At 56.3% G+C, this 21,478-nt stretch overlaps 1 protein-coding gene across 2 annotated transcripts; it reads left to right on the top strand.

Annotated features, from left to right (window-relative positions):
• Positions 1–1,210: 1,210 nt before the first annotated feature.
• KCNH6 (potassium voltage-gated channel subfamily H member 6) lies at positions 1,211–19,529 on the top strand. 2 transcript variants are annotated; one of them, XM_045814219.2, is made up of 14 exons: positions 1,211–1,286; positions 2,075–2,305; positions 7,410–7,571; positions 7,674–7,879; positions 8,207–8,632; positions 9,903–10,057; positions 10,217–10,302; positions 11,405–11,604; positions 11,795–12,047; positions 15,160–15,353; positions 16,867–16,951; positions 17,506–17,674; positions 18,368–18,554; positions 18,780–19,529. In XM_045814219.2, the coding sequence occupies exons 1-14, from the start codon at positions 1,211–1,213 to the stop codon at positions 19,062–19,064; spliced, it is 2,715 nt and encodes a 904-aa protein (XP_045670175.1). In that variant the 3' UTR covers positions 19,065–19,529. The 2 variants fall into 2 exon arrangements, with proteins under 2 accessions (XP_045670175.1, XP_045670174.1); XM_045814218.2 differs by having other exon boundaries at positions 9,903–10,302.
• The last annotated feature ends 1,949 nt before the right edge of the window (positions 19,530–21,478 follow it).

The raw sequence follows: 21,478 nt of genomic DNA, 5'->3' as shown, positions 1-21,478 counted from the left end.
TAAAGTTTCTCTCACTGGAATATTTCCTCCGTGTCTAACTGCTTAAGAACTTGGTTGTCCATCAATTAAATCTAGATGTTCAAAATGGCATCTGAGGGTCTTTATCAATCCCCCTTTTGTTCAAACGTCACTTCTCCCATGCCCCAGCTCAGCCCCTTATCTGACTCCACCATGGGCCTTTGCCTAAGGTGTATGCCCCATTTGAATTGTTGCCTTCCAAGGCCTGACTCAAAACTGTTCATTGAACCCTCTGCAAAGCTCCAAGACCACCAAGATGCTCAGTGAACAGTGATCCCCTTCTCTCCCTCCTCTCCAAGAAGGCTCTTTCAGTAAACCTCACCCCATCCCCATCTGCTTTTCTAGTGTATTCATTTTCAGTCAGTACTCAGACACTTTTTATCAGTGGTCACTTGCCAATAGGTGGCTTTACATCCCCCCTCCCCCAAGCAGTGCCTGTATGCTAAGACCTCTCAGGCCCCTGAAGAAGATACCTTATTGTATATTTTTTGTACACCTTCATATGTACTCCTACCCCATGTTCCCAAGGCCAGGGCCATGTTGAGCTTGCCACTTAGGATCTTTGCATGGGCACTGGGATTCAGCTGGAAGGCACGTGGCAAGGGCGGGTTAAGGGTGGTTTAACCGTGAAAGAAACAGCAAAAGACCACCTGAGGGCTCTAACAACTCCTGCTCCCCCTCTCCCCGCCCTCCACCTAAAAGACCCGGCCCGGCAAAGTACGGACTGCCCTTCCGTAGCGGGTGAGGGTCCGAGAGGGGCTGAGGCCACTGGCCAGTGGGACAGGAGCAGAAAGAAAGAAGCTCCTGAGACGAGCCCTGATCTATTCCTGGTGCGGCACTTCTGCCCAGCTCCGCCCCCTAGGAGTCAGGGCCCCGCCCCTGCCCCGTCGGGTCCAGGAGAAGTTGCCCCCGCCCGGCGAACCTCGCCCCGCTGCCGCGCGGCTTCTTTCAGCACCGCGGCGCGGACAGCTCCGGGGCTGGCGCCGGGGGAGTGAGGCGCGGCAGCGGCTGGCCTGCGAGGGCCGGGCGGGGCAGCAGAGGGTAGGCGCAGGCAGACAGGCGGGGCAGGGAGCCCCGCGGCCCTCTCCGGGGGCGCCGCCCACCCGGAGCCGGACGCCGCTGAGCCGGAGGACAGGCAGAGACGCAGGGAGCCGGGGCACTCGTGGCTCCGGGCAGAGGCTGCCGCCAAGAGATGCCTGTCCGTAGGGGCCACGTCGCGCCCCAAAACACGTACCTGGACACCATCATCCGCAAGTTCGAGGGCCAGAGTGAGTGTATGCGTTGAGGTGGGGGCCGATCTGAACTCCTGGTTCGGTGGCAGGAGTGGCGGGACCCCTTTCCTTACTTTGAATGGGGCAGGGTGGGGGTACTGATGCTGAAGACAAAATCCTTCGCTTTAATGTCCCCGCACACCTTCTGTTCCAGCGAGACCCACTTACCTCCAATGCCACACTCTCCTCTGGAGCCAGAGAGGTGGAGTACAGCGCCCCCCCACCCCGAGTTGATTTCTTGGTACCCCAATCGCTGACCTTCCCTTCTATCACTGTCCTGCTTCCTCCTCCTGACACCGCCCCCCCTTCCTCCAGAGGTTTCCTTGATCCCTCCTTTTCACCTCCTGACCCTAGCCACTCTAGTTTTTCTAGGAGCTCCCCCAACCCTGGGCCCCATCTGTTCACATCCCTGCTCCCTCTTCCTGACTCCCTGCACTGACTCCAGAAAGCCTTGGGCCTCTTTCCCACTTCACTGACCCCATTACTTCCCTGGTCTTCCCACGACCTTCATGCCTGACTCCCCCTCCCCCACTTATCTGGTCACTGTTCTGATCCCCCATCCTGACCATCACCCTCATTACTTTCAAGAGTCGCATGACCATCCCCCATGACTCTGGCCTCCTAGGTCTTCCCACCCCCGCCAGACCTGACTTCACTCCCTCATTCTGGTTACTGCTCTGCTCCCCCATCTAGACACCCCCTCACTGCTGCCAAGAATCCCTATGATCCTTCCACCCCCTGTTGCCCAGTCTTGGTTGCCATGGGCTTCCCACATCCCACCCCAGGTCGGAAGTTCCTGATAGCCAATGCGCAGATGGAGAACTGTGCCATCATTTACTGCAATGACGGCTTCTGTGAGCTCTTCGGCTACTCCCGAGTGGAGGTGATGCAGCGACCCTGCACCTGCGACTTCCTCACAGGCCCCAACACCCCTCGCAGTGCCATGTCCCGCCTAGCGCAGGCCCTGCTGGGGACCGAGGAGTGCAAGGTGGACATCCTCTACTACCGCAAGGATGGTGAGGCTCCCTCGGGCCACAGGTTCTGCAGGGCTGACTCGGCCCCTCTCTTGTCCAGCCAGGGTGGCCATTGGGAGGGCACTGACCCAGGGACCAGAAGCCCCAACAAATCCTGCTCCTCTCTGCTCCTCAGTTTCCTCATCTGCACGGGGTGGGGGGGGGTAGCAAAGGGCATTGGATTCAATGCCTTCTGAGGTTCTTTTCCGAAGCTGGGGACCAGGCTGACTCACCGACTGATCCTCACTCCAGGCAGGGCCTCCCGCTCCACCATCCCTCCCCCATGTCCCCAGTCTCCTGGCTGCCCACTCTGTCACTGTCAGCCCCAGCTGTCAGGCAGCTGGAATGAAAATTAACCTTTCCTCATCTCTGTCTGCTCTGGGGATTAGGGGAGGAGTCACCCTCTCATTGCCTCTGTGGGCAGGCAAGGCTTGGGGGCTGCTGGCTGGGAAACAGGAGTGGGCCTGGCTCACCCAGCCCCAGATCCTTGGGGAGATAGAGTCTGGAGTTTGCCCTTACCCAGAGGCTCATCCGGCTTGGGATGTTACTGCCAGCCCACGTTTATTGCAAGCAGAACAGAAGCATGGGGCAGGAGCTGAGGACAGCTCTGTGGCCCTTTAAGACTCTCCCCCTAGGAACTCAGAGTCTCAGACAGTGGGTGGGAGGGAGGGGAGAGATGAGTGGGAACTAGGATCCTGAAAGTCCCTTTGAAATCACTTAATGGCCCCCTACCCTGGTTCTGCATCAGAACTACCTGGGGCGTGTTTTCCAAAATACACCTTCCCTAGAGAGAGGCTGACTCAGAGGTGTGAGTTGAAACCAAAGCAGGTGCATTTGGAGTAATCTCCCTGGCGGTTCTGATGTTCTGCCAAGTTGAGGAACCACTGGCTTAGATAAATCCCTTCATTTCATGGATGAAGAAGCCAAGGCCCAAGACAAAGGAAGGACTTGCCCAAGATCCTACTGCTGGGGTCCAACTTGGGGCCAGAACTCCAGTCTCTGGATTCTTTCCTTGAGGTATTTGTTCTGAGTAATGCCAAGAGGGGAGAAAGGACCCCAACTGCCTCTGCTCAGAGGCGGGACTTCTGGAGAAGGCAGGCACGAGGGCCATCTGAGTATAAAGGACAGGCTCCTTTGGATTGGGACTGAGGGGTACTAAGAACCCTGGGCCCTAGGGGCCTGGGGTGTGTGTGGAACATGAATGTAAGTGTGAACATGAGTGTGGTTGTGTGTGCATGTTTGTGTATAAGGGGTTCTAGGGTACTTCATGGGTGGGTCCTGGTTGTCCCCCTGTCTCCTGCTGCTCCCAACCAAACGGACATAGGGGTGGTGGTTAGGGGACTAGGAAGAATCTGGCTTAGTTTGACAGCACTCACAGGGTTAATGAAGTCAGAATATTTTTAAAAGCTGTGGCCTCACCTCCTCACATCATTGCAGGGAAGAGGTGACAGTCAGGGGAGTGAGAAGGGTCCCTCAGGAATAGGATGGGACAGCAGGAAATGGGGAGGGACAACAGGTCCTGCTCTTTGACCCCAGAGCTCTACCTGGGCCCCAGACGGGTATGGGCTGATCTTAGACTCCTAGGGATGTGAGATCAGGTCCCTTAGGGTCTCCTCAGCACCCTGCATGTGCCTGGGCAGGGGGCAGAGATCAAGACCAGGCTTTGGCCCTCTGAGATCAGGATCCAGATCTTCAGAACCCTGCTGATGTCCTCCAGACATCAGAAGAGACTCCGGGACCTAGTCTTGGAGGCTGGCCCTGAGTGAAAATGGAAAATTACCACATATCTGATGCCCCCAAATCCCAGCCTATGCCACGCAACCCTAAGCCCTTCTCTGCCCTGTTACCCAAGCCTTTGACCACTTGGACCTACCTGAGAATGGCCTGAAACCCAGAAAAGAGAGCTTCTTGGCCTGTGCATTACCCTAAAAAAAGGATGTGGTGCTCAGATAACTTATGTCCACCTTATGGTCCACTCTGACCACATGATTCTTCTTCTTCTTCTTCTTCTTCTTCTTCTTCTTCTTCTTCTTCTTCTTCTTCTTCTTCTTAACATACTCACATCTTTTAGTCCTCCTGACAGGCATCCTAATGGTGATTTCTTCCCTCTTCCAGTCAATACTTCCTCTCATCCCCTCCCCTCGATTCCAGGGAGGTGGAAAAGGGTCCTGACCAGAACTCTAGCTGGTTTATTTATAATCCTCTTTTCCTCTAAAAGGGTAATCCACTGACGATTCTCCAAGTCAAAATGAAAGGTCTGTGTTCATTTATCTCCACATTATACAGCTGCACAAAGTTGGATTCAAAATTACCCCGTGAGATGGGGCTCAGAGACCCCTAAGAACCTGGCTCTTCCTCCATCTGCCTTTACTAAGGAAAGTAAGAATCTCACAGAGGAGGAGGAATGGGGACAGTCACAAGACTAGAACTAATGAGAGTCTGGAGGGAGGGATAGAGAGCACTCAGATCCCCCCCCACCTCTATGCCTGCCCCCACTAGGCACCTGCCAGAGGAGCCTAGCCCTGCCTGCCTTTGTCGGGCCCTCTTCTTTAATGACCCCAAACCAGAGAGTCTCCTCATCTCCAAGCCACATTAGAGGAGGCTTGGGCTCCTCCAGTCCTCGGCTCTGGATGAGGAGGACAGGGTAAGGGCTGAGGTCAGAGGCCCCAGTGTTTTCCAGATACTCGCCCATGAATGCTGGAAGCACCAAGCAGGAGGCCACCCTCCTGTTACCCTCTCAGTGGCAGCTTTCTATAGCACCAGCTTCTCCCCGAGAGCTCACTGTGACCTTGGACGGTGTGGGCATAAAGAGAGAGGGTGATGGACAACAAGGAGGCCGTGCAGAGGAGGGGCAAGGGCCAGGGGGCAGGGGGTGGGAACAACGGGAAACCGAAGGAAGGAGCACATCCAGGAGGCAGAGAAGAGCAGAGAGAAGGGCTGCGTCCCAGGGGGCAGACAAATCTGCTGCCCTTGGTCAGAGATGAGGTGGGCGTTGGAAGGAGCCCCCGGAAGGGAGAAAAGGCAGAGACTGTGGCTCCCCGTCCAGCAATGGGGCAACAGCGCAGGGACACGCCGCTTCTGGGCACAACCCGGGGCGACACACTCGCCCCCTTCTGGTCGCCCAGACACTGTTACTTGCGAGCAAGGACAGCCTAGGGCTGTGGAAGAAGAATGCTCCAAACTCATCTAAATCCTCACAGCCTCCTGTCTCTGCCCACCTTATCGGCAGCGAGAATGAAGGTCAGGCCTGGGAAGGCAGGCACAGCTCCCCTCCAGCCCTCACTGCTATGATGGACCTGTGGTCTCTTCCCAGCCTCAGTTTTCCAAAGAGAACATCCGTGGGCAGGTCTCGGCACTTGAAGACTGGGCCTTGACAGTCCCTAGCAGCATAGAGAGCCTGGAGGCCTGCCCGTCGGCCCAGCTCGGCCTTCTCCCTGACCTGTCCCAGCCCAGATCTCTGTAGTGCCAGAGAGTGAGGAGACAGTCTGGCCTTGAGGGGGGGATGTCTCTGACCACTGGCTAACGAGCCTTCCTGGCTAGGTCCCAGTGTCCAAGCCTCCCTGTGTCCTGGGCTGACAAGAGCGCCAGGTTGTGGTCTGGGAGGCTGAGCCTACAGCCCTGTGAGCCCAGGAGTGGCCACAGAGGCAGGTGGGTGGCCTCCCCTTGGTGTGGATGTCTCCCCCGGGGCTCAGTGCAGCAGCTGGCAGATGGCTGCCTGGTGCCTGGGAGTCAGGGAATCTGATCTGGGAGATTCCTGCTCCCGGGGAAGAAGGTGGGAGGGAGGATGGGGGCCGCTCAGCTGCACCCCAGTGCTGATGGTGTGAGGGGGCAGTTTGGGGGAAAAGATATCCTAATGGACCTCAAAGTAGCAATGCTCCTGCCAACCGGACTCCCACCCACTCACATTTATACATTCTTTCATTCACTCAACCAACACATGACACCTGGACAGGTACTGGCCCTCACACATGAGACAGACACAAACCTGCCCCCAGGGAGGGCAGCTCTGCCTTCTGATTTGCATATTTACTTGAGGCCCCTGCTCTTAGCATCCTGCCCTTTGGGCCTAATGCCTACCAACAGTTAGAGCTGAGGGACATGGGACCACTGGGTACCATGGAGAGGGGGCTCATGGGGCATCCACCCACCCACCCCTCAGCCCATAGGCTGGGCTCTGGCGGTATGTGGCAATCTTAGCTTTGATTTGTCCCACCCACCTGTGTGGGGTGGGGGAGACCCTGAAGCCAAGAAAGAAGGACAAAGGGCCAATAGCTAAGTCTAAGCTGCCCAAGAGGGTGTGAGAGTGGCAGAAGGGGTGGCCTGTCCCACACTGCCATCTCTCTCCCTCTCCAGACCCCAAGCCACTGCCCTGCCTGCTCTCCAGTCCCAGCACCTCTGCCTGGGACCCTGAGCACCTTCGAGGCCTGAAGTGGCAGCCTGGCCTTCACTCCAGAATCTTCATCCTGTACCTGTCCCTTCTCCTCCCCAAGCTGTTATACACTGAGAGCTCAGGGAGCCCCACTCCATGTCCCCTTCCAGCCCTAGCCAGTCAGTTTCTCAGAACCCCAGGCTCTGCAGAATTGGGGGGGGAGTCTGTGTCTGCCCCCCGAGGATCCACTGGGCACCACCATGGATCTTGAGGCCTAAAGTACCAACTGGCTCCGTGCAAGCACTTACTGTGCTCTCCAAGAGTCCCTTCCAGCATTGAGGGAGTGGGGCATCTCTGTTGGATAGGAATATAGGAGCTGAACCCCGGGCCAGCCAGAGTTATATGGGGTAGAATGCCTGACCTCACCTCCCCACTAAATCCACCCCATCTGCTCAGCTTTAATTACAGCAGAAGCAAACCTCGAGGTTAAGCCCTGAGCGGAGGGCTGAGTGTGGACTTGGGCCTGATAGCTACATTATCTCCTAATGAACAGCTAAGCTGCTCTCCCCACCTCTGCCCTGTGGGTGGGACACCTGCTGGACAGCATCACCAACCCTCTGCCCAACAGTCCCGTGGCTGCCCTTCACTTGACCTCAACCCGGCCCCCTCCCTGGCTTCCCTGGCCGTGTTACTGCAGGAGAGGATCCCTTCTGTGACCCCTCCCCATGGTGTTTGCAGCCTCCAGCTTCCGCTGCCTGGTGGATGTGGTCCCCGTGAAGAACGAGGAAGGGGCCGTTATCATGTTCATCCTCAACTTCGAGGACCTGGCCCAGCTTCTGGCCAAAAGCGAGCGCCGCAGCCTGTCCCAGTGCCTGCTGTCCCAGAGCTTCCCGGGCTCCGGTGAGGTGGGGTGCAGGTGGTGGTGGGAGGGGTGCGTGGGGGTACCAGATGGGGCAGTTGGTCCCCTGGCCCTGGCTGCTCTGATCCTGGGCCTGGTTTCAGAGGGCTCTCATGGCAGGCCGGGTGCACAGGGACCTGGCACAGGCAGGGTCAAGTACAGGACCATCGGCCAGATCCCACAGTTCACGCTCAACTTCGTGGAGTTCAACCTGGAGAAGCACCGCTCGGGCTCCACCACAGAGATCGAGATCATTGCGCCACACAAGGTGGTGGAACGGACCCAGAATGTCACCGAGAAGGTCACCCAGGTGCGGGCTGCCGGGCAGGGTGGGCGGAGCTGTGCTGGGCCTTGAGAGTCCCTTCTCGGGCCTCGGGCTGGGGTTGGCAGCGGCAGTCGGCTCGTCCAGCCCCCTGGTGTCTGGTCTGACTTCCTCCCAACACACATGTCCCCTTATGAATTTGCCTCACACGGGCTCTACGCCATCTTTGCTTCATCCCCCTGCCCTCCACAACCCTCATCACCCACCCTCTCCCGCAGCCCCCGCCCCAGGCCTCGCCCCTCAGTCTTCCTCCCTCCCAGACCGATCTCACTAGCGATGGACACCCCACTGACTGCCGACGGCCCCCACCCCCAGGTCCTGTCCCTGGGCGCCGACGTGCTGCCGGAGTACAAGCTGCAGGCCCCACGCATCCACCGGGGGACCCTCCTGCACTACAGCCCCTTCAAGGCCGTGTGGGACTGGCTCATCCTGCTGCTGGTCATCTACACGGCCATCTTCACGCCCTACTCGGCCGCCTTCCTGCTCAGCGACCAGGACGAGTCCCAGCGCGTGGACTGCGGCTACACCTGCAGTCCGCTCACCGTGGTGGACCTCATCGTAGACATCATGTTCGTTGTGGACATCGTCATCAACTTCCGCACCACCTACGTCAACACCAATGACGAGGTGGTCAGCCACCCGCGCCGCATCGCCGTCCACTACTTCAAGGGCTGGTTCCTCATCGACATGGTGGCCGCCATCCCCTTCGACCTGCTCATCTTCCGCTCTGGCTCCGATGAGGTGAGCAGACCCCCCTCGGGCCAGCCGCTGCAGCCATCCCCTGTGCCCCAGCCCTGGGGCTTCCCAGCCCACGGTCCTGGGTGCAGAGAGCACCTGGCATTGGGTACCTTTGCCAAAGCAGGTGGGGGTAGAAAGGAGGCCTCACACATGTGTCATCTCCCGGCCCCGGAGAAGGACCAGCCGAGGCCTGTGCCCTAGGCCTGGATGCCGTCCCTGTGCTCCAGACTCCTGCCCTCTCTGGGACGGGCACTCCAGTAGTCTCAGCCCCTTGTGCTGGCTTCTAAAGCACACTTACCCTGGAGTTGGAAAGGGAATCCACGGGCTGCTTCTGGAAGGCAGCCTAACTCCCCTGTCACCTCCCACCCTCCACGCGCTTCCCACAGCTGACATGAAGGCGTTTGCAGGCTCTTCTCATAGCTTCTAGTCCCACGACGTCCTTTCGCCCCCACCTCCTTGGGATCAGCTTTCCATTCAAATCAGCTCCGCCTTCCGTGTCCCAGCCACCCCCTCAACAGCCTGTCCAGCAGGGGGCGTCCACCAACACCCCCAGCTCCCATGCCCACCCACTTCCAGCCAATCTCTTTCCTCCTCTCCACCGCTACTGAGTGGCCCTCTTACCCACCTCTGCCCCAGCCCTGCACCTCACCCCTCCCCACAGAAGCCGGGACCAGTTTCAGATCATTTATCTGACCCTGTGGAAACTTCAGTGGCTTCCCAGTGGCTTGAAATAAAAGCCAAGCTCTTTTTGGACCTTGAGGCCCACAGCAGCAGCCCCTGCCCACCCGCCTTCCAGGCTCGTTTCTCACCACTCCACCATCTTCCACGCAGTGCTCCAGACAGCAACACTGCACTTGGTTTCCCATGTGGGCTGTGCTGTTCCATGCCTCCATGCCTTGCTTGGCTCATTCTCCTCGTGCCTAGAATGCCTTTCCCTCTCCCTCCTGTCTGCCTGCAGACTCAGCCTCATCTCTCAAGATTCAGCCCATGGGTCACCTCCTCTATGAAGCCTCCCCTGCCCTGCACCACAGAGCCGACCCCCCTTTTCTCTGCGCTCCCCTGGACTTCTGTCCTCATAACCATAACGCTGTTTTGAGCTTTAGGCCGGGAGCTCCTTAAGGCTCTGCACTGTGCTGCCCTGTGCTGCCCTGGCCAAGAGCCCAGAGCAGGGTCTCTGTAAGTGTTTGTTGAGTGACAAGTGAACAAATGTGGTCCTAAGTGAGACTTTCCAGGGCTGACCCTCGGCCCCATGGCCCGCTCCCTGTCCCTCCAGACCACAACCCTGATCGGGCTGCTGAAAACGGCGAGGCTGCTGCGGCTGGTGCGTGTGGCGCGGAAGCTGGACCGCTACTCGGAGTACGGGGCGGCTGTACTTTTCCTGCTCATGTGCACCTTTGCGCTCATTGCACACTGGCTGGCCTGCATCTGGTACGCCATCGGCAATGTGGAGCGGCCCTACCTGGAGCCCAAGATCGGCTGGCTAGACAGCCTGGGCGCGCAGCTCGGCAAGCGTTACAACGGCAGTGACCCAGCCTCCGGCCCCTCGGTGCAGGACAAGTATGTCACGGCCCTCTACTTCACCTTCAGCAGCCTTACCAGCGTGGGCTTCGGCAACGTCTCACCCAACACCAACTCTGAGAAGGTCTTCTCTATCTGCGTCATGCTCATCGGCTGTGAGTGCCACCTCATAACCAGGCCTTACCCATGGCGTTCGATTTTTAGTTTCGTAATGAGACACAGCACAGTAACATTGCGAGTGGTGGGCGAGTACTAAGCACACAGCACAATGAAATTTTGCATATATACACAAAATTTAACACACGTACAACCTTTGCTCTGTGCCAGGCACCAGGACCAGCCACATTATTTGCAGGGCCCAGTACAAAATGAACACGTGGGGACCATTTATTTAAAAAGCCTTAAGGATTTGCAGAATGGTGTCAGCAGAGCCAGAAGCCAAGCAGGGGGCCCTTCTTAGCACAGGTCGCACACCCATGAAGCTGGCCCCCCAGGCACTTTTGTAAGTGCTTGTCAAAGGTGCATGCTTCGTTCTCACCACTACCGCACGGGGGCCATATTACAAGCCCAGTGTACAGACCAAGGAGACTGAAGGTCCTAATTTGCCAGGGATTACACAGAGACCCAGCTTCATCACAGGGGGCCAGCTCCCACGGCTGCGTGTGCCCCAGGCCCTGCTCTGTGCTGCCTGCTTCCCAGGACACCTCGTCTAGCAACACAAGAGTCGGTGTGGAATTTTACACGTAGATTAAGTTGTCATGTTCAGAGTATTTAGAGATGTGAAAGCCCAGAGAAACAAAAACAAGAAAAAAATGGGTGAAAACAGGGACCGAGAGTTTTCCCTTTATTATACTTTTTGTCCTTTTTTCTTTTTCTTTCTTTCTTTCTTTCTTTCTTTCTTTCTTTCTTTCTTTCTTTCTTTCTTTCTTTTTTTCTTTTTTTTTTTTTTTACAACTTGAAGGAGGAAAACAAATCTGTACTAAAAAAATCATTGCCCTAGTTCTCAGGAGTCTGGCCTCTGGGCCCAGGAAGATGCCAAGAGACACAGCACAGAGGGAGGAGGGCAGGAAGCCCAGGGGCTTTTGTCCCTCTGTGTGCCCTGGCGCTGCTCTGGGCACTCTGACTTGGCCCTGGACACAGGGGCCCCTGATCACAGGGCTCCTAGGGAGGAGGAGGTCTGGAGCGGGCCCTGGGGTGCTATGGCCTGGTGGGGCTGCAAAGGAGCTCACTCCCCGCACCCCTGCTTCCTCACCCCAGCCCTCATGTACGCCAGCATCTTTGGCAACGTGTCAGCCATCATCCAGCGCCTGTACTCGGGCACTGCGCGCTACCACACGCAGATGTTGCGTGTCAAGGAGTTCATCCGCTTCCACCAGATCCCAAACCCGCTGCGGCAGCGCCTGGAAGAGTACTTCCAGCATGCCTGGTCCTACACCAACGGCATTGACATGAACGCGGTGAGCCCCCGCCGCCCTACGTCGGGTGGGGCAGGCGATCCAGCTCAAATCCCAGCTCTGGCTAAATGCCCCCGGGGGAGGCCGAGGTCCCGTGGACACAGGGCACCCCCAGACCCCTCCCCACCCGGTCCCCTTTCCCCCAGCCCCAGGCCCAGCCGCATCCCGCTGGACGCACCCGCCCCCCTCGCAGGTGCTGAAGGGCTTCCCCGAGTGCCTGCAGGCCGACATCTGCCTGCACCTGCACCGCGCGCTGCTGCAGCACTGTCCTGCCTTCCGCGGAGCCAGCAAGGGCTGCCTGCGCGCGCTGGCCGTCAAGTTCAAGACGACGCACGCACCGCCAGGGGACACGCTGGTGCACCTTGGCGACGTGCTCTCCACGCTCTACTTCATCTCCCGTGGCTCCATCGAGATCTTGCGCGACGACGTGGTCGTGGCCATCCTAGGTGGGTCGGGCAGGGAGGGCCAGACCGGTAAGGGTGGGTGCGGTGGAAGTAGAGACGTCTGCCTGGACTACTCCTTTCCTAACGATGTCGGTGGCACCATGCGCACATGCGCGGTGGAGAGCTTTTACACCCAGCACACCGAATCCTTAAAACAAACCTCTACCATAGGTTCCATTTTCCTGATAGGGAAGTAGAGGCTCAGAGAGGTCATGCTGACTAGTGGCCAGACAGGGATTCCAGGCCTATGTGTCTGACTCCAAAATCTGAGAAAGCTCCCACCTTCTTCCACTCTTGGGGAGCTCACTGTGAGAGAGCAAAGGTTTGTCTTGGGTAGAGGGAGGACCCCAGTCTCATTCACTGCTGCTACAGGGACAGCTGGACACTTTGGAGGAAGGATATGAGCACGGGACAGGGGACGGATTTGGGGGCACGCACAGCCTCTGCTACTTACCAACCATGTGACCTTGGGCAGGTCACTTCACCTCTCTGAGATGATTCTCATCTTCCTTGCCTTCTCCCTGACTTCAGCCCACCCCAAGACCCTGATAAGGATGTCAGCCTCTCCTTGCTTTTGTCTCCATGGCTGGGCTCCCCTCCAACCCCACTGGACAGGCCCCCTCCAGTTTCTCTACTCAGTCCTCTCCCTTTGGTCTGCCCTCAGCTGGTGTTCACCAAGTGTGGGCTCTGCTTTCTTTTCCTCACCCCATACCCTCACTTGACCTACTTCTTGCTCCCACACTCTCAGCCTCATCTATCTGCAAGGACCCCCAGAGCTCTCTCCTGGCCCCAATCTCTCCTTAGACCGGAATATTCCATTTCTTCCTGGGTATGGCCACCCTATATTCCATAGGTGGACCAACAACATGCCTGTGTCTGAAATCATCATCTTTACTCAAAAGCTTCTCCTTCAGAATTCCCATCGCGGTGAACCATCCATTTTGGGCGCCAGAGATCTGGGAGTCAACCAAGGGAGGACCCTTCTCCTTTCCTGCCCCACCCCCACCATCTAGGCAGCCACAGACTCCTGTCTGTTAATACCCTTGTTAATACCTCTCTGTCCCACACCTGTCTCCTTGTCCCTGCCTGGCTCCAGCCCACATCGTGTTCTCCCTGGGCACATGTCAAGAGCTCCTTTCCTGTATCCCTGCATCTGGTCTACCCCCGTATCCCATCTTCCACCTCTGCCAGTGACCTGAAATTCACATCTGTCCATATACTTCTGCTGCTCGAAATCTTCCCATGGTTCTCCATGACCCACAGGACACATGTAAACCCCTGATCACAGCATGCACAGTCCTCCCCAGTCTGACCTCCCTAAATCCTGCCACCCTCACCCCTGCTACTTCATGCCGCAGCGATCCAAACTGCTTAGAGTTCTCTAACCTGCAGTCTCTGTCACCCCTCCCTGCTTTTGCACGTGCTGCCACTCTGCTCGGAGCACTTGCCTGGCAGACCCCGGTCATCCTTCAAGGCTGAGTTCAAGCCATGGGCTCCCCTTGAGACCTTCCCTCATTCCGGCCTACCTTAGAAGTGCCATCCCCATGGGAAGGATGATAATTCTATTTAATAATTAAGAAGCTAGTCCAATTTAAGTTTCAGTTAGATACCTGAAATCCTCTCATTTTGTCTTGAGTGGAAATGTACATTAGATCATAACCCTTTGTCTACTAGATAAACATCATTTTATAATGTCGCCCAGATTTCGAGCTTATGAATTTCATATGTGACTCTGGTGAGTCCCTTCCCTCTCTGGACCTCAGTCCCCTCCTCTTGACTGACCTTTGATCCTGTTCTCTTGGGCAACAGGTCTTGGCTTCCATCCATCATTGTCCTTGTAAACCATTAGAGCTCCTGGTCATATTGCCAGGCTGAGGGGCTGGACTTTCCTATGGGAAGTGGATGTCAGGCAATCATGGTCCCTGGCGCCCCAGCCCTGGGCTCCCTGTCTGCCCACGCTGTGCAGCACATGGCTGTTTCTTCTGCTCTGATCGCCTTTCTTCTGGGGGCCCAGCCCTCATTGTCACAACCCAGCCCCCACTTCACATCTTCTGAAGCCCCTCCTCCCTGAGTCCACCATCCCTGGTCGACTGAGCCCCTCTTCCTCCTCCGCCCCTTAGCTCTTGGTTCTCCCCTGTCCTAAGGCTCTATAGATGATGTGTAAACTAGTTGGTGGTTAGGTGCCTGTCTTGTGGGGCCTTGGGGGCTCTTCGTGGGTGGGAAAGCATCTTTTTCATGTTTATATCTTGTGGCCAACACAGTGGGCCTGGCACCAGGAGGGCCCCTACCCTCACCACATGCCCCAAGTGTCACCAGCCTATGTCCACCCTGGGACATCCATCCCCCCCAATGCCTGGTACCAACCTGTCTGATGCCTCTTGTTATTTGAGGAAGTTTCTCAAGCATCACATCTGTTCCTCTGGACAGTCCAGTGGGGCAGGCAAGGCAGATATGGTTATACCCATTTTAGAGATGCGAAGAGTGGGGTCCAGAGAGGGGAAGTGAATTTCCCAGGCTTCCTCTGCCAGGGCCGTGCTGGTTACCTGGCCCCACAGTAGGGAGTGGGAACACAAAGAGATAGAAACCTCAGGCCTTGCCCTGGGGGCAGCGGGGTCTCCTTGCCTGGGGTTCCCTGCACTCACAGCACCACCAGGCTGAGGAGCAAGGAAGAGGTTGAGCAGGGAGCCTTTAGTGTCCCTTCCTGCCCCCTGGAGTGGAGGGGTGGATAGGGGCAGTGCCAAAGAACATGGAAAATCGGAATGAGGGGGATTCTGATAGAGAGTGGTCCTGAGGGGCCCTGAGACTGGTGTTGGGGGGACCCACATGCTTGGACGGTATGTGCTCTCTGCAGAGTTCAGAGAACAAAAGAAAAGGCAGGTCTCACATCCAACCCCTCCCCACCCCCAGCCAGCACATCCGGCCCTGTCCCCAGAGCTTGATCCTGAGCACAAGGCCCAGCCTGGCAGTTCTCCCCGCCCCCGCTGCCCCCCCCCCCCCGCCCCGCAGTGGGCGGGAGGTGGGGGGAGGATTAGTAATCAAGGGACCCTCAGGGAGGCTCTTCCAAGGACAGCGTGGAGCCAGGCCCTGGAGAAACCCCTGCCCCTCTGGCTGGCAGGTAAGAACGACATCTTTGGGGAGCCCATTAGCCTTCACACCCGGCCGGGCAAGTCCAGTGCAGATGTGCGGGCCCTGACCTACTGTGACCTGCACAAGATCCAGCGTGCAGACCTGCTGGAGGTGCTGGACCTGTACCCTGCATTTGCAGACAGCTTCTGGAGTAAGCTGGAAGTCACCTTCAACCTGCGGGACGTGAGTCTGGGCTGGGTGGGCCGGGGAGGGCAGTGGCCTCGGGACACGGAAGCTGCTGAGCACTTGGCCTGCCAGGCCTGAGGGAGACCATCCGACCACCTCCCTTCCTTTCAACCCCATCCTGCGTCCTTCACCATAATTTCTTCTGTGGCTACCGTGGCCAACCTAATGCCACGTACGATGATACCGCCAACTCCATGCTGAGCCCTGGGCTTTGCTCACATGCTCTCCTTGCACAGAGCATTATTTCCCCCACTTTCTAGATGAAGAAACTGAGGGTCAGAGAGGATGAACACATTGACCAAAGCCGTACCGCTGTACAGTAAGCCATACAGTCAAAGGCAGAGCCAAAGAGTGACTCAAGGTCGTGTGACTCCACGGCGGAGGCTTTGTCCACCCTGTGGCACCAAGCTGGAAGGGGGGCGGTGTCTGCCATCCAGGGGCTCACAGTGCCAGGTCCCAGTGGTGTGAACGAGTGATACAGCAGCCTCTCCTCTCCAGCTTATCACAGCTCAGGGAAAATGAAGAGCTTCATAAACAAGCAAGGAAGTCACGAGGATGTGTGGGGAGACCAAATTTCTGTGGAGCTCCGGGTTACCAAGGAGTGGGACATCCAGTACAGAATGGAAGTGCCCAGAAGGGACCGTATGGAGGAGGGGGGGTCTGGAATCAGCTAGTGCGAAGGAGGGGGCAGGTGTGCCTGGCAGGGGGAACAGTGGCCGAGGCCTGGCACTGAGCCCGTCACCCCGGCCTCAGGAGGAGGTGCTCTCCTGACTCAGGCCTCGAGCCCAGCTTCTGGACGGTGGTCCTAAGGCAGTTTTGCTTGCTATGGACAGCCATCCCCATCCTGTCCATTCTGCTCTTCTCCCCCCCCCCCCCACCAGTCTCTCCTCTTCTCACCTGATCTGTCTAGGAGACGTCTTGTAAGGACACTGCCTTGGGGGCCCTAGCCCCTAGGAGCCATCAGATGGCCCAAAGGCTCAGTGGCTGGACCCTGGGGCAAGAGGGATGTGGTCTCCGTAGCCTGGGACATCTGTAGTTCCTGGGTACCCCCAAGTTACATGGTGCCAAGAGGGTGGTCTGCCAAGGGTGCCGCAGAGTGTATCCTGGATAGATTGCAGATTCCAGACCCAGTCTCCTCAGAGGAAACTCCCCAGTAGCTCAAGCTGAGGACAGGAGTACCAGGGCATTCAGGAAACGGAGGTCTGCAAGAACAGCTCCTCTGTCCCCCTCCCCCGCACCCCATCAAGTCTTGCTACTCAAGGCTGCTGCTCCCAAGACTCTTGCTGGTGGTGGGTGTCTGCCCATCTCCAAGTCCCCTTAATCTCCTGCCCACCCATGCTGGAGAGAACCTGCAGGAAGCTTTCTGGAGCATCAGGGGAAGCCTACCCACCTGTTACCACTTTCTCACCTATTTGTCTCAAGGGCCATAGGCGGGGGGCATGTGGGGGAGAAAGAAGAGGTCCTGTCCCAGCTTTAGTACCTGTTACTTGATGCTCTTGTTCCCCACAAGGCAGGCGGGGGTTTCCAGTCATCACCCCAGCCAGCTCCAGGCAGCCCGGATCACCAAGGCTTCTTCATCCGCGACAGCCAGTCAGGTAAGCAAAGCCAGCCTCCACCAGTGTCTGCCCCACCCCAACCTGAAGCCCCTGGCCAGCGTCCTACCCCTTTTGGTCCTTCCCCATCTGCCTCACCTTAGGGGAGAGGCCTCCCCAGCCCGTTGATGAGAGGAGAGGGGCTCCCTCTCCCAGGCTCAGTAATAGACACCCTTGTCTTCTGCTTGCGCCTGTGTGCTCAGAGCCTGAGTGAGGGCTGTCCCCAGGGGTGGATACAAGCCAGCCCCCTGGGGTTTCACATCAAGGCACCAGGGCAGTGGCTGGGCTGCAGCTCCCTGGACAGTGAGGCCAGGGCAGTCCCCCCCCCCCCCACGAAGCTGGGGCCCCAGCCCCCTTCCCAGGGCTACAGCCTTCTGGGACCTGGAAGCCAGACCTCTATGGGGATAGGACCTTGTGCTCCAGGGCACCCAGGTAAAGAGATCCACTTCTCCCAACCTGTGTTCCCATGGCAGGTAGGGGAAGGGATGGGCTCTGCTCCAGGTCATGCCTTTGGAACCAGCCAGACTGAAGCTCAGGCTTCCCTTTCCTTCCTGCAGCTGCAGCCCCTTCCCTGAGCATCTCAGATGCATCTGGCCTCTGGCCTGAGTTGCTGCAGCAAGTGCCTCCAAGGCCAAGGCACAGCCCCCCTAACCCTCAGGGAGACCCTGACAGCTGGCCTCGGGAGCTAGGCTCCAGGCTAGAGCAGCTCCAGGCCCAGATGAACAGGTGAGTGTCCTGTGGGCCAGGGATGTGGGTGGCTGCAGAGAGCAGGCCCAGCAGTGGACTAGGCACGGGTGCCCCCTCTTGGTGGTTCAGGGACATCGCTGGGTGCCCTGTGGGTTTTAGAATGGCTAGCCCCATTTAGCTGCCTCCCCTTCGTTATGTCACTAAGCCCAGTTCCTTGGATGGCTTGTCCTAGCAAACCCCCCAAACAGGCCAAGGAAGCCTTTTTGGAGGAAGGGCATAACCTCGTGCAGAAACAAATTCCATGGGCTCTTGGAAAGGGGGTGTGGCCTGTGGATGGCAGGGCCGTGGTGGTAGAGTGAGGGCTTGGGGCAGTATAGTCCTGGGTTCCTAACCGGGCTCTGCAACTGACCAGCAAGAGTGTGGACAAGTTACTTAACTCTCCTGAGCCTCCATTTGCCCTTTCATGAAATGGGGATAATCAGAACACCCACATCAAAGCTTCCTTAGGAGGGCTAAGGTGTGCACAATGCCTGGTCACAGTTATTATTGAAGTCAGGGATGTGCTAAGGGAAATTTTGGCAGGGGCTGTGGATTGTAGCAGGGAAATAGCTTCAGGTAGGTCCGAGGCTGCCATTCCATCCAGCAGTAATTGAAAGCTGCCCTCAGGACCTGAACTGCTCTCCGTTATCCTGATGCTGACTCTGACCTTGACTATGGGATTCTGTCTGGCAGGTTGGAGTCCCGCCTGTCCTCAGACCTCAGCCGCATCCTACAGCTCCTTCAGCAGCCCCCGTCCCAGGGTCACACTGGCTACATTCTGGGAGCCCCTACCTCCGATGACCTGGCCTTGTTTCCTGCAGCCTCAGCCACTCAGAGTCCAGGAACTAGGCTGCCCCAGGGCAGTCTGACCCCTGAACAGGTGAGCAGATGAAGGGATCCCCAAGGGCTTTCCTGGAGGCAGCTGCATGTCTGCCCCACCCTGAACTTGGTCTCCATGTGGCATCAAGCCCAGAGCCTCTGTGGCCTGTGAGCAGCTGTGGCTTCTGCTGTCCTCCTTTATGTCATGACAAGCAGGACATAGCTCCTGCCAGTTCCTATCCCTAAAGTTGGTGGCCTCCCCCTTTCTTGCCCTCCCACGCCCCAGGTCCCAAGCTGTGGTGACTTGAACAAGTATAGGCTGACGCGAAGGAACTCCTCCTCCAGGGCTCCTCCCCTGGCCGTGACAACAGACAAAATTCTTACAGTATCCTCAGCACAGGAGCAGCCTGAGGGGCTCCTGTCACCCTTGGCCTCAACTCTTCATCCCCTGGAGGTACAGGGACTCATCTGTGGTCCCCGCTTTCCCTCCCTTCCTGAACGCCTTGGCCCTGTCCCCAAGCAGCTGGAGTTCCAGAGACATAGCTCAGATCCTGGACTGGCAGGGAGTTAGAGCCACTGAACCCCGGGATAAAAGATACCATGAGAGGATTGAAGGTGGATGAGAGTGAAGGATTTGGGGGAGGCAGACAGCTGCCAAATGGGCCTCTGAAAACCGTCCTCCTACTGTAGCTACAAACTGCCAGCCCAAGTGACCCACAATGGCATGCGTGAAGAGGCTCAGAACTCTCCCAGACTCCTCTAGGGCTCTGTTTAGACAGTAGGCCTGGTGGAGTGTGGGTGAGGCTGGGGGGTAGAGGTAGCTTACGGGACAGAGGAGTCAGTGAAGAAAGAAGCTTCTGATCTGCGTGAGAACCTTGCTCTCGGCTGGGTACTATCACCTTGTGCTCAGAACTATCCACCGCTTCACAGCCCAGCACCCAAGGTTGGTGAGACCTCCTGCCAAGGGCCTTTGAACCAGCTGGGGATGAAAGTGTTCTCGGTAGTGGACATATCAGGGCACAGAGCTCCAGCCCCCAGCCACTCCACCCCTTATGGTTCTGTGATGACCTTTGGGACTCTACCAGGCAGTGGAACGTCTCACAGCTAATAAAGTCTGCACATTTCATTTGGGCTGGGTGTGTTGCTTACCTGAGAGCCATCAGGTACTTGATTGTGCTGTGACTCCAACAGCCGTAGTCTTCTTCAAGTCCCTCCCACAAGGATTTGTGTGTTGGGGACCTGAAGGTGCTCTCCTGGGCCCAGGAGCCACAGGAGCATGGGGCTTTTAGCCAGGCTGGGGTAAAGGGCAGTGGAGAGGCTCTTGCTTGGTCACCATCCAGAGTTATGACAACAGCCAACACTTCCATGGCTCACCCTGTGCCACGCCCCTGCTGACAGTTCTGCAGATACTGGTTCACAGAGCCTCCCCACAACCCTGTGGGGTCGGGATTGTTAGCCCCATTTAAGAGATGAGGAATCAGAAGCAGTGAGAGGCTAAGAAATTTACACAAGCATGAGGGGGACCTCCGGGGTGCTACTATCCTTCTGCTTCCTGATCCAGGAGCTGGCGACATTCAGTGTATTTCAGATTGTGAAAATATGTGCACTTTGAAGTGTAAATTATACTTCAATTAAAAAAAAGGAATCTCGGGGTGCCTGGGTGGCTCAGTCAGTTGAGCATCTGCCTTCCGCTCAGGTCATGATCTTGGGGTCCTGGGATCGAGCCCTACATTGGGCTCCTTGCTCAGTGGGGAGTCTGCTTCTTCCTCTCCCTCCGCCCCTCCCTCTGCTTGTGCTTTCTTTCTCTCTCTCTCAAAAACAAATAGATAAAATCTTAAAAAAGAAAAAAAGGAATCTTGCCTAACGTTATGGGAAAAGGAGGACATGGTTTCAATCCAGATGGTCTGGCTTGAGAACATGTACAGTTAATCACTCCAGTGAAACGGGCTATTGTCCAAAAAGTACCTGGTCACCAGTCCTCAGTCCTTTCTCGGTACTGCATTTTGGTACATTTTGAAAATGAATCCCTGCTACCACATACACATTTTTTTTTAAAGATTTTATTTATTTATTTGACAGAGATAGAGACAGCCAGCGAGAGAGGGAACACAAGCAGGGGGAGTGGGAGAGGAAGAAGCAGGCTCATAGCGGAGGAGCCTGATATGGGGCTCGATCCCATAACGCCGGGATCACGCCCTGAGCCGAAGGCAGACGCTTAACCGCTGTGCCACCCAGGCGCCCCCACATACACATTTTTAAGTTAGCATATGAAGTATTTCATTGACAAGTTTAAATAGTTGCAAGCATGTAATTTCCAGTGTATTGTGAATATTGATACTTTATAAATTGCTTCATTTATATTGATTCACTTAGATCCAAGTACCATAGTGATTTGAGAGCCAACATCATTCATTTTTTTTTAAAGTAGGATCCATGGCCAATGTGGGCCTTGAACTCATAACCCTAAGATCAAGAGTCACATGTCTACCAACTGAGACAGCCAAACACCCCTAACATCATTCATTTTCTTTTTTTAAACTTATTTCATTTAAATTCAATCAGTTAACATATAGTGTATCATTAGTTTCAGATGTAGAGTTCAGTTATTCATCTGTTGCATATAATACCCAGTGCTCATTAGATCACGTGCCCTCCTTAATGCCCATCATCCAGTTACCCCATCCCCCCACCCACCTCCCCTCCAGCAATCCTGTTTGTTTCCTATAGTTAAGAGTCTTTTATGGTTTGTCTCCCTCTCTGATTTCATCTTATTTTATTTTTCGCTCCCTTCCCCTATGATCTGCTTTCTTTCTTAAATTCCATGTGTGAGTGAAACCATTTGATAATTGTTTTTCTCTGGTTGACTTATTTCGCTTACCGTAATACCCTCCAGTTATATCCACGTCGTTGTAAATGGTAAGATTTCATCCTTTTTGATGGCTGAGTAATATTACATTGTGTATGTATACATATATATACGCACAT

Source organism: Ursus americanus, chromosome 23 (assembly GCF_024610735.1).
Source record: "Ursus americanus isolate L20-20 chromosome 23, mUrsAme1.1.p, whole genome shotgun sequence".
NCBI classification, from domain to species: domain Eukaryota; kingdom Metazoa; phylum Chordata; class Mammalia; order Carnivora; family Ursidae; genus Ursus; species Ursus americanus.
The sequence above is the reverse complement of the archived record's forward strand: the minus strand, read 5'-3'. Positions and strand labels throughout refer to the sequence as shown.